General features: G+C 38.7%; 1 protein-coding gene across 1 annotated transcript in view; it reads left to right on the top strand.

Moving 5' to 3' along the window:
* The window catches only part of NOL4 (nucleolar protein 4), a 122,396-nt gene that overhangs the window by 62,252 nt on the left and 46,837 nt on the right, over positions 1-13,307 (top strand). The window contains exon 5 of the mRNA XM_063130703.1: positions 11,649-11,932. Within this exon, the coding sequence (XP_062986773.1) occupies positions 11,649-11,932 (284 nt within the window). The remainder of the gene's footprint in view (positions 1-11,648; positions 11,933-13,307) is intronic.

Below are 13,307 nucleotides of genomic sequence, written 5' to 3'. Positions count from 1 at the left end.
GTTAGGCCACTAACCCTTTTGCAGCAAATGGCTAGTGAGCGTGTTTAAACTATGGTTATGTAGCGGCCATGGTTAGGAATAGTTCGCACAACATGGTAAGGCACGATGTTTAGATCAAAATGCTTAACCAAGATGGTTTAGCGTGTCATCTGAACTGGATCAAACTGTATAACTAGAGTGATAATGGAAGTATTCCCCAAACCATTTCTCATAATTTTTTGATGTTTGCAATCAGTTCAGATGTGACAAAGTTGATGTTCCTTCTTACCAAACTCCTTACCCTGGCAGCCCCTAGTGTTAATGGAAAACTGGATTAAAGTTGTGGTTAGCTAATCAGTCTTTACTGCTTTTTCTAAACACACTATGAATCAATACCTGCTACCATCTGCTTTATAACCAAAAGAAGTATCATTCTGTGACCAGCATTAGATATACCAGATCACAGATCTATGTTATTTTTATTGAATCCTAGCTCTTCTGACTTTACGTCTCTACCCATGATGCAATAGTGTGAATTAAATGGAACTTTTTATTTAGAATTGTATCAGGCTAGATCAGGGCCTATTTAATGAGCTATTTATTTATGAAAATTGCTCAGAACATAGCCAAAATATTTGCTTTGTGGCAAGGAGTTATCTCAGTAAATGTTGTTGATTGAGAATATCCTAGTTACATTAGAAAGCAAAATCCCAGCTCTGTCTCCTGGCAGACTATGAGCACCATACTATAACATTACCAAATCAAAATCCTACATCAGGGCTAGGCAATCTGTAGATTTTTTTTTGGACTATGATACCCATCAACCCTAGCTTCCATGGGCCTATTCCTACCATAGTAAGGAATTATGGATATTCTAGTCCAAAACACCTGGAGGCCTCCACATTGCTTAACCCCCCTCCTAAATGGTCATTCAACTAGCATTGCTCCTGCTAACTTGAAATTAAGGAGAGCATGAACTAGCCTTTCTGTATGTGAGGAAACCTTTTCTAAAAACGTGTATTATGCAAATAAAGTATAATTAAATAGAACCGTGGATCAGGGGAACCTAGTCTGTTTCCTGTATTGGAAGTTACATGTCTGTTATACCATAATGAAAGACAGGATGGAACAACTCACCCTGATAATGCTTTGGTCAGCCTAATTTGTACCCAAGGACTGCCTTCCAAATTGTGTATCAAGCATAGGGAGAGACATACACAAAGATGTTCATTTGGAACAATTTTGTATATGTCTCTCACTGTTCCTGAGATGGGATTTGCAACACACACACATTTTTTATTATTATTATTATTATTATTATTATTATTATTATTATTATTATTATTATTATTCCATCTTTCTGATTCAAAAAGAGCCAAGGAAGTGACATACAACATATTATGAAAACAATATACTATTACATCATTCAGTCAATAAAGTTGACAAAAATAGGATAAACGTTTATCTTCATTAAAAGGAGCTTGAAGATAGAAGTAAATGGATATTTATTTATTTATTTGTAATATTTATACACCACTCCCCATTCAAGAATTTTGGAACGGTGGACAAATAGAATAAAAGAAAAACAGAATAAAAACACATTAAAAGTACATTTTTAAAAGAAACAGAGCAAAAATAAACCTGTGGCTAGTCATTAAAGGAAGGCTTCCTAGAACAATGAAGTTTTCAGGAGGCGCTGGAAGGAATACAAAATTGGCACCTGCCTGACCTCAAGAGGCAGGGAGTTCCATAGGATGGTGGTGACCATACTGAAGGCTCTTCCCCTAGTGGACTACAATCAGATAATAGATCTATGTGGAACCACTTAGAGCATTCCTTCAGATAGGAGAAGACGCTCTCTCAGGTATCCTGGTCCCAAGTTGTTTAGGGATTTCTTCACTAGTACAAGAACCTTAAACCTGGCCCAGTAGCGAATAGGCAGCCAGCCAGTGCAGTTCCCTCAGCAAAGGATTTGCATGCTGAAAAGGGGCAGCTCCTGACAACAGCTGAGCTGCTGCATTCTGCACTAGTTCCAGCTTCTGGAGTAGCTTTAAGGGCAGCCCTACATAGAGCGCATTGCAGTAATCCAGTCTTGAGGTTGCTAATGCCTGTACCACCGTGGTCAAGCTATCCCTGTCCAGGAGAAGCCATAGCTGGTGAACCAAGCAAAGCTGTTAAAAGGCATTCTGAGATGCTGTGGGCCACTTGAGCCTCCAGCAACAGAGATGGATCTAAGAGTACCCCCAAACTACAAATCTGATCTTTCAGAGGGAGAGATGGGTAAGCTTTCCCCCAATTACCTTCTATTGACTAGGAAATTTTCCTAGTTCTTTCTAAAAAAAATATTGAAGAGTGCTTGGATCATTTCCTGGGCCAAGTCAAAGCTCAGAAAATGACACACACACCCGCCCTGCCAGTCCTCCCCTCCTCCAAACACTCTGCCCTCCCTCCCTTTTATTTACATGACCAGTGGCAGTGGAGCAAGCAGCTTCAGCGTGGGGACAGAGGGGAGGGGGAAATCTCTCCCTTCCCACTCGGCACCTCTGGTGTCCTGGTGCAGTGTGTGGGGTAAAGGGGCGGACCTCCTTCTTCCCCAATCACGGCATTCCTTCACTGCTTGCAATGCCACCACTGGCCAGGAAGTAAAGGGAAGGGTGGAAGTTTTTAGGAGATATGGCTAGTGGGGACAGTGTTTTATGGATGAGAAGGGCTGATGGGAAGGCAGGGGGAGAAACCCAGCATTATTCTCTATCTCAGATTTTTAATCCAAGTCAGAGAAGAAATCATGGTCTTTTAAAGCTCAGATGTGATTTGCAACAGGCTTTTACAAATCCCCAAGTTCTGCTCCGCACAGCAATAGAGAACGTTACTGCTGTCTATTTAATTAAATAATCATTTGAACTTCTACCATTAGCAATTAGCAGCTTGGAGCAGAAAATAGAGATCTATCATTGGGTCAAATTTAACTCCCCGGACATTAATATTAAGACAGTCCTAACCTATATCACAACCCTTCTGTGACGTTCTCTCTCTCTCTCTCTCTCTCTCTCTCTCTCTGTGTGTGTGTGTGTGTGTGTGTGTATTTGTTGAGTTATAGCAGTTTTATTCAACATTATTCATACATTACATGGCCACAAATTAGGGTTAGCTACGATGTATACATCTGATAATGTGTAAAGGGGCCATCCTGCTCCTGTTAAGAGTACTAGGATGATATATATTTGCACATATGTATCATACTATAGCATGTGATGCGTTTGTTACTTTACATTTTTACATTTTAAGGTGTACACATAAAATACGTAGGGCTGAATCCAAATTAAGGGCTGGTTTGGACGTAACGCTCATGCCTTAGCATTTCCCCCGTTATCGCATGTTCTCCACTCTCCTCTCCCCTCCAACAAATAGTTCAGAAGATTTCACTTCTGTTTTTGATAAACAAAACTTGTGCCATCCAAACTCAACAAACTTTAATTAATCTTTACTATGGTTTGTTTGAAACAAGTCAACTTCAAATCATGGGTTCTGAAGCTGACTTGTTTCAACAAACTGTGGTTAATCTAAAATAGAAAACTATTTTTTTCTCTCCTTGCAGCCATGCCACAAGAGAAGAAGGGAGAAAAGGAGCACGTGAGCCCAAGGTTCACTGCAGTTTTGTTCTTGTATTGTCTGAATGTGGTCATGGTTGAAATTAGTTTCCATTGAAATCAACTGGAAATGTCATGACCATCTTTTTATTTTGATTTCAACAGGACCGAAGTTCAAATAATTAAATCTGGATTTAACTCACTATGTGTACATCTAAAAATATATAATATGTTATCTTTTGAAATTCAAATATTGCCAAAAGTTAATAGAATTGGCTGCTGAGTTATTCGAGCCACACTTGTGGCTCCAATATATAAGGCGATCAGTAAAATAAGGATTTTATAAGGTTAAATGGAAATCAGGGGGAAGGGTTATTATAACCTTAATAAAATCGAAAGGGTTTCCCCGATTTTCCTGAAAATTGCACATGACAGAAAAAATTGTCTATTTTATATAACCTGAAAATTTCAGGAAGATTTGTTAAAGAGTAAGGGGAAAAGGGCAGTTAACAGAATAAAGGGGGAAAAGAACTCTCAGTCATGCAAAAGTGTTCCTGAAAACATGTGTTGGCATCTTTTCTGCCCATCTCTTGTAAAGTCACTACAGGCTCCATATTTCATAGATTGCTGTTTTATTATTCCCTTTCTATTGTAGTTGGTGTAATAGAATTTCTTTCTTTTTAAAAAATTAACTTATTTTTTGAATAATTTTTATTTGCTAATGGGTATTCATAACACAACACTCAAAATATTGAGGGTGGGGGTGGGGTAGGGGAATAACTACCATGTAGAGTAAAAGCAGCATCAGCAGCAATGAATTTCTGAGACGTGTGTGTGTGTTTACGCAGACAAGACTATTCCCCTTTTTTTGTTCCCCCTAGGGTGACCATATGACCAGATTTGCCTGGATTTGTCCGGGTTTTTGGTGACAAATCCAGGAGGGGGGGGGGAAATCCGGATTTTCCCAATCTTCCCCAGTCAAAGAGCAGCTCTAACAGGAATTAACAAAAATGCTTATAACTCCGTCATTTTTAAAGATAAAGACATGAAACTTGGCACGATGGTAGCACTTAGGTAGGCTTTAGTCCTACCAAATTTGAAACAGATCTGTTCATCCATTGATTTTTTAGGAATTTTTTAAAAATTGAGGTTTTAAAATTATTATTTTTGAAATCGTCATTTTTAAAGATAAGGAAATGAAACTTTGCACTATGATAGGTTTTAGGTAGAGCTTTACCCACACTAAATTTGAAACAGATCCATTCATCCATTGATTTTTAAGGATTTTTTTAAAAATTGAGGTTTTAAAATTATTATTTTTAAAACTATCATTTTTAAAGATAAAGAGTTGAAAGTTGGCACCATGATAGCTTTTAGGTAGAGCTTTAGCCACACCAAGTTTGAAATAGATCCGTTCATCCATTAATTTTTAGGATTTTTTTTAAAAATTGAGGATTTAAAATTATTATTTTTTAAAAAATGTTATTTTTAAAGATAAAGAGATGAAACTTGGCACCATGATTGTGCTTAACAAGGACTTTAGCTATGCCAAGTTTGAAATAGATCTGTTCATCCACTGAGTTTTAGGATTTTTTAAAAAAAGTTTGAGGTTTTAAAATTCTTACTTTTTAAAAATGACATTTTTAAAGATAAAGGGCTGAAAGTTGGCACCATGATAGCTCTTAAGGAGAGATTTAGCCATGCTAAGTTTGAATCAGATCTGTTCATCCATTGTTTTTTTAGGATTTTTTTTAAAAGTTCAAAGTTTTAAAATTATTGTGTTTTAAAACTGCTGGAGCCATATCCTTCAAACTCAGGTTGTCAAATCTCCTCTTTGGGGTGTTGCACATTGAGCAGTTTCAGCCCTTGGCATTAAGGGGATCTCCAGTCTTTAGGTAAGAAGTCCTGGGCAAGCAGGGCACCTTTCCTGTTGCAGATTTGGTGTGCAGTCAGGTACCTGGAGCTCAGCAGAGGCAAGGGATCCACAAATCAAAATGTGGGAAAGGAGAGGTCAGTCAAAGCCGCCCACAGGGCAAAACAGAATGGGCCAGAGGCCTTTTTCTCACATTTCCACATCATGGGTGATAAAGGGTCATCTTTAGAGAAAAACTCTCACAACCAACAGTAAGGTGCCAGTTGAGAGAGAGGCTCTCTTCTTTGCGGATGCCCTGTTGCTGCGAATGTTGGAACCTGGCGTATCATTGCTTTGCTTCGCTACCACTTCCCTTCCACTTCACTTTGTACACTTTGTACAGAGCTAGGTTCTGACTGCACTGTTGGGATACAATGCAGAACATTTGAAATGCATACCAGAGAAAAATAGATAGATTTGTGGCTTTGGCTGGCTGGCTGGCATATCTCTTAGAGACAGAGTTAGACTGAAGACACAACTCAGAGATGGCTGTAGGTGAGCCCTGAGAGGCTGCTGTACCACACAGAGCCTTTTTAAGAGTGTCTCAGAGTCTAGTTTTGGTGCAGGCAGAGGCAGCTGGCAGTGGAGTTTTTTTAAAAAAAAACAAGAGTCACCCACCGGACGCAACCAAGCTATAAGCTGTTCCCCTACCCCCAGCCACAGGGTACAAGTGCACAGCCTGGCTGGACCATTGGGAGACTTTGGCAGAGAGGGAGGGGGTGGGGGATTATTTGAGGCTGGAAATGTTGGCAGACTGGCATAAGGCAGAGAGAGCCTGAAGGCAACCCAGATGCACCTGTAGCTTGGCCCTGAGGCTGGCTTGCCATGCAGAGTGTTTTAAGAGTGCATCAAAGTTGTGCAAAAGGAGAGGAGGTGGAGGCGGCTGGTGGCAGAGGTTTTTAAAGTATTGGGCAAAAGGCGGGATATAATAATAATAATAATGATGATGTAGGAGTCACCAGACATGACCAAGCAATAACCTGCAATAAGCAATATCCCAAGCCACAAGTGTGCAGCCTAGTTGGACCATTGGGAGACTTTGGGGGTGGGGGGAGAGAGAGATTGTTTGAGGCTGGAAGCTTTGGTTTGTCTGCAATGATTAGAGTGAGAGACAACAGAGGCTGCACAGACAACCCAGAGACATCTATTGTAACTTAGCCCCATGGTGCTGGCATGAAACGCAGGGCGTTAGGAAGAGGGTCTCAGAGTCGCATGTTTGTGCAGGAAGTAGACAGGAGTTCAAAGTCTGGATGTTCAAAGTGGTGCCAACACACAAGCCTTGAGAAGCCAATGTATATAAGTGAGAAGTGTGAATGGGAAAAGTAGTGTTCACTGCCACAACACCCACCCTAATGTTAGAGTAGAGAAACTTGTGAAAATTATACACAAGCTTTTTTAAAAAATTGAAATTAAAAAAAGCCAGCCATCCGGCCGGCCAGTAGCAAACCCTGTTAACAACAACAGCAGCTTGCAATGAGTGAAGATACAGCCAGAAAAGATATTGGAGGGAAGGGGAGAATGTAACACACAGAGTATAGCAAAAGCTTCAAAGTACAGCAAAACCTACAAAAGTCGGAGTGAGTGAAGTTAATTTCAGATACATTGAATCTCTCACTTGTTCTTTATTTCAGTGATTTTAACATTAAAATGTTATGTAGAACAGATTGTCTTAAATGTGTGCTGTAAAATCAGACATGTGACCAAGGCTATGTTCGGGTGGGCACGCCCCCTTGGTGCTGGACATGCCCCCTTGGGGGCCGACTATGTTGGTTTCCAAAATGTGGTCACCCTACCTTTCACCTTAATTGTTTGTGTTACTAAGGTCCCTTTTTGGGTTCAAGAGCTGGGAACAGAGGGCTTAGAAGGAAGCTATGGAACTGAATGGGAATGGAACTTTTGTTCATAAGCAGGCATGTATTTCCTTAAGGGCAGAAAGTTTTGCTGCCTGAAGTCTGAGAACCAGGCTCACCTAGTTCTTGCTTCACTTTTTGGGAGAAAGAAGAGTCCCCTTTTCTCTTTTTGAACTCAAAGTCTCAAAGTCCTGTTTTCCAGGCTTTGAGACTATTTTTGGCTATCTTTCCAAAGCCAACTTCTCTGAGCCAGGCCCCAGGCCCCTGAGCACCTTGGTGTAGTTTTTGCCCCCTATTTGATTTTGCTCACTGGTGAAGCTTGGGCTTCACAGCACGTTTCATTTTAAAATATTTTCTTCACTTTCTACCTGGATTAATTTTCCCTACCTGGACTTTGCTGAGTTCTACACCCTGGATTCTAGGAGAGGTCTCTTTCAACCTTCCTCTGGGTCCATGAAAGCCTGGTCTTCAGATCTCTGCTTGGACTAGGTAGCTATACATTCCTTTTAATCCCCCCTCTCCACTGCTCCCTTGGTTTTTTTCTAAAAATTTGGACCATACTTGCTATAAAGTTAAAAGCTTCAAACACTACATTTAACTAGTTTGGACTGGTAAGATTAAGTAGAACTAGGTTACATTTCAAACAGCTTCTGGGCCTACTTGGGCCTACTAATATTGTTTTATAAATAGGTCTTAGCAACAGTTAAGCTGTAGTGTATTTTGTATAGTGTACACATATATTTTCTTTCTAATTATTGCATATTTCACATTTTATTTCTGAATCTGATGTTCTTTTGCATTTACTTTATAAACTATTAATAAGACTTCTTGTGTGGCATGTTTTCATTGGTTTAACAAGTTAAAAGGGTATTCAATGTTTTATTTGCTTATGTTTTAAAATATATTTTCATCAGGCCTAATAACTTCAAGAATTACAGTGTTGAGGGAAATCCTCAATGCCTTTGCACTGAGTAAGGGACTGGAGATAATTTAGATTGACCGCAACCACATAATGGTATTCCCCCTTCTGAAGAGGTCTGGATCCCAGACTACTAAAGACAAACAAACTGGTAGACCATAATAACAGTTTTCATGAGCCCATTTGCTTTATGAGGCATGTTCTCCTGCAGGCTCCCAAACAGAGGGACAGAAACCTGACCTCATCACTCCTTGTAGGTTCACATTTTACAGCAACCGCTCTCAGCTGAACGGGATAGAATCCCACCCTCCATCCCTGGGTTTAATGTATTTACCTCCCTGGCTGGGCCTTGCAGAGAACTGGAGCAGGCATAGAGAGGACACATACCGTATTTCTACGATTCTAAGATGCCATCGATTGTAAGACGCACAGTAATTTCAGTACCACTAACAGAAAAAAAGCTTTGATTCTAAGAAATAATAAACGCACCTGCGATTCTAAGATGCACCCCGTTTTTAGAGATGTTTATATGGGGGGAAAAGTGCGTCTTAGAATCAAAGAAATACAGTAGAATGCTGAGAGTAGTAAATCTAAAAGCAAGTACGTTGCTTTTCAAAAAACAAGGAAATTCAGTCATCGAAAAAATTGCTGGTTTAAAAGACCAGAAGATAAGGCTATTTCACATTGGTCCAAACTTAGAACACCAACATACAGAATTCCTAAATCCCCTTTTTGTGTAATCAGTTCAATTATTCTCTAAGAAGGTCAATGTGTGAGTAACAGGTTGGTGACTCTGAGGGAAAACAGATCTTGGAAAAGTTGTTTTGCCCCAGAATAAAACATACCTAAACCATGGGAATTAGTTACCTTGGTAACATCTGGGGGAAAGGATTATCAGGGCTAAACCACTATTTTTCGCTTCATTCTTTTATGATAATATATGACCATATTTATGTGGAGAAGGTATATTTACAGCCTTTCCAAAGGCTATTTTGAATACATGAGATGCATATGGTGAAATATTAATAGGTGTAGGATACATCCCAAATTTTGATTTTATACTAGAGAAAAGGGTAGCAGAGACTGTTTATATTACCCATCTACCTGGTAATGCAGACAATGCAGTAAAAAAAAGAAAAAGTCAATGCGGATTCACCCACACTTAGGGAGGATCTACACTACTGATTTAAAACAGTTTAAAACAGTAGTCACAACTGTTGAGGCCCAGGACACATTACAGATACAGTTTTCAAACCATTTTCAAAGTGTCATATCCTGCTTGGTGAAGACAAATATGTGAGTGGGGGCTACTGTATAATTGTGCAGAAATTATATACTGATAGATATATACACAGAAATATATTGAGAGAATTTTTTGGAAGCAATTACATTTTAAATCTTGTAATGCATATATTTATTTTATTTATGTATTTATTGCATTTGTATACCGCTCCATAGCTGAAGCTCTCTGGGCAGTTCACATAAGACATCGGCATACATAATGGCTTGACTCCCAAAGTTCCTTTTCTTCCAACTGAAGGATCCCTTCCTCCAATGGAAGGAGGCTTCTAGCAGAGGAAGGGAACCTTTGGATCTAATCCTAAACATCCTCGTTTTAAGAACTGTAATTTATATTACCCACTAGGGACAAAACAAGATCTTTGCCTGATATCTCAATATTATTGCATGTGGGCCACAATATCACACATAAAGTGGAAAGATGAGCCTTTCTTTTGCCCCTTACCCAGATCATTAACCAATATCCTTTGGCTGAAATTTCATTTATTGCCCTTAAAGGGACTGCTACTAGTGACTTGCAATTACAGAAATCACACAGCTGGCAACATTGATTTGGGTTGCAAATAACATTAACCTATGGTTTCATTTAACCCATAATTTGTTGAATTCTGGGTCATTTTGATGTGCAAATCCAGCAACACTAGGGTGATCATATGGCCGGATTTGCCCGGATTTGTCCGGGGTTTTGATGGCAAATCCGGGAGGGGGAGGGGAAATCCGGATTTTCTTTCAAAGAGCAGCTCTAATGGGAATTAACAAAAATGCTTATAACTCCATCATTTTTTAAGATAAAGATATGAAACATGGCACAGTGGTAGTTCTTAGGAAGGGCTTTAGTCCTACCAAATTTGAAACAGATCCGTTCATCCATTGATTTTTTAGGAATTTTTTTAAAATTGAGGATTTAAAAATATTTTTTAAATCGTCATTTTTAAAGTTAAAGAGATGAAACTTTGCACCATGAAAGGATTTAGGTAGCGCTTTAGCCACACCAAATTTGAAACAGTTCCATTCATCCATTGATTTTTTAGGATTTTTTAAAAAATTTAGGTTTCAAAATTATTATTTTTAAAATCGTCATTTTTAAAGTTAAAAAGATGAAAACTTGTACCATGATAGGATTTAGGTAGAGCTTTAGCCACACCAAATTTGAAACAGATCCGTTCATCCATTGATTTTTTAGGATTTTTTTAAAAATTGAGGTTTTAAAATTATTATTTTTAAAATCGTCATTTTTAAAGATAAAGATATGAAACTTTGTACCATGATATGATTTAGTAGAGCTTTAGCCACACCAAATTTGAAACAGATCTGTTCATCCATTGATTTTTTAGGAATTTTTTAAAAAATGAAATAATTTTTTAAAATTATTATTTTTAAACTGTCATTTTTAAAGATAAAGAGCTGAAAGTTGGCACCATGATAGCTTTTAGGTAGAGCTTTAGCCATACCAAATTTGAAGCAGATTTGGGGCAGTAGCAAACCCTGTTAACAACAACAGCAGCTTGCAGTGAGTGAAAATACAGTCAGAAAAGATATTTGAGGGAAGGGGAGAATGTAGCACACAGAGTAGAGCAAAAGCTTCAAAGTACAGCAAAACCTACAAAAGTAGGAGTGAGTGAAGTTACAGATACATTGAATCTCTCACTTATTCTTTATTTCAGTGATTTTTGCATTAAGATGTTATGTAGAACAAATTTGTCTTAAATGTGTGCTATAAAATCAGACATGTGACCAAGGCTATGTTCGGGTGGGCACGCCCCCTTGGTACTGGACATGCCCCCTTGGGGGCGACCATGTTGTCCTCCTTTTTGGTTTCCAAAATATGGTCACCATAAGCAACACTAACAAACCTTGGTTAGCTAACCATGAACAAGCTAGAAAGAGAACCTGTGTTTTGATTTTGAGTTGTGAACTCTGGGTTGTTTAAAACCATGGGTTTTTGTTATGTGCAAACCCAGAATTGTGGGTTATTCATTGGTTAAAGAGGCAAACTAGGCCGTTATGTAAGCAAAAGCAGGTTGTGTTGTTATTTTTGTTTACATATAGAATTAATGTTGCTGGCATGCCATTGAACATCTGTAAATCCATGTGTTTCATAGATGATTCAGCTGCAGAGAGCTTTAACGGCAATGAGACTGCAGGACACAGTTCCAACGCTTCAGGGGGAACACACTGCAGGGAAGTGGCAGAAGCCAACAGTAATGGCAAAACAACTCTGGAATCGGATGAACAGCCTCTGAACCTGAGTGACAGTCCCTTCTCTGCTCAGCTCACGTCAGAATACAGGTTAGATGACCAAAGCAGTGATGGAAAGAACAAGTACAAGAACATCCTAGTATCTGATCTTAAGATGGAGCAAGAGGCAAAAGAAAATGGAAGCAAGGTAAGATGCTTCCATGTTCACAAGATATTATAACAGCACCACTCAGGAAGGCCATAATAATAATAATAATAATAATAATAATAATAATAATAATAGGCGCAATAGCTTTGCAAGTTAGGAAATTAGTGCAATAGTTGACATCTAGTTGTCTCTGCTGTTTTATGCACACAATGAAGAAATGAATTTAATCTAACAGGATTCGTCCACTGATACTTTTAAAAAATCTGATACTGCCTATTAGACTATCACTCTTATATAACTAAAAATGAATATTAGGTAGGAATGTGTTCAGTGTTTTTAATACCTAGCAGTAAAATACTGTAAATAATCTTGACAAAGTTTTGAATGCCATTGTGTTCTATTGCTGATTTGCAGAGGTGTGTAAGGAAACAACTTTTTTCATAGGTGTTGGATTTACTTCAAGAAAATATGGTAGGGAAAGAACATAGGAACGTATCCTACTTTTTTTTAAAGGAATAAGAAAGTGTACCCTAATGTTAGACTTAACACAAATATTAATTTAACTGACCACAAACTCTACATTCATGAAATGAAAGCAGCATATTTACTTGGTTTGGTCATATTACAATGATCATTTTGTAAACTAATAAACATCAGACATTATTGGTAGGTACATGCTTATGTCTTCAGCTATTTCCATTATTTGGCAAAGTAAGAATAAGATGGAAGGAAAGTATTGAGGTGACAATAGACTATGATTAAAATAATAGGTGTTGCTTCTTGAATCACTGCTTCATAATCTATTTAGAATCAGAATCAAACAAAAATATATTATACACCAGTGGTTGGACTTGAACCTGGGTTCATATCCCTGGTCAGTCTTGAAACTCACTTGGTGATCTTGGGCAAGTCACTGACTGGGTTTACACCATCACTGCAACCTACTGTGGCTTTTTTAAACCACTGTGAGTTGTGGCATGTGCTGGTGTATCCCAGGTGAATTATGAATATCATCTGAACACAGTGAGAGTGGGGTGTAGGTGTGATTAATAAACCACCCAGAACCCATAGGCTGTTTTAGGCTTTAAATAAGCCACAGTGGCCTGCTTGATCATGCAAAACAGCCCACTGTCACTTAACCCAGCCTACCTTTTCGGAATTTTGTGATGATACAGTGAGATAGTTCCAAAGGCATGTCTATATAGCCTATTTACCCCATCGTGGCTGTGCAGTGGCTCTGCGTTGTTTATATGACGTACCTGCCAACTTGTAGCCATGTTGGGCTTTTACCCCTGAAGCTGCACTTTTTCACAGTGTGGTTTTACCACAATTTGTTGTTGTTGTTCTTGTTGTTCCTCTGTGGTCACCATGTTGTCTCTCCATCTGATGGTGATGCCTCGGTTCGGGTAAAACC

Source organism: Elgaria multicarinata, chromosome 7 (assembly GCF_023053635.1).
Source record: "Elgaria multicarinata webbii isolate HBS135686 ecotype San Diego chromosome 7, rElgMul1.1.pri, whole genome shotgun sequence".
Taxonomy (NCBI): Eukaryota; Metazoa; Chordata; class Lepidosauria; order Squamata; family Anguidae; genus Elgaria; species Elgaria multicarinata.
This window is presented reverse-complemented; position numbering and strand designations above follow the sequence as displayed.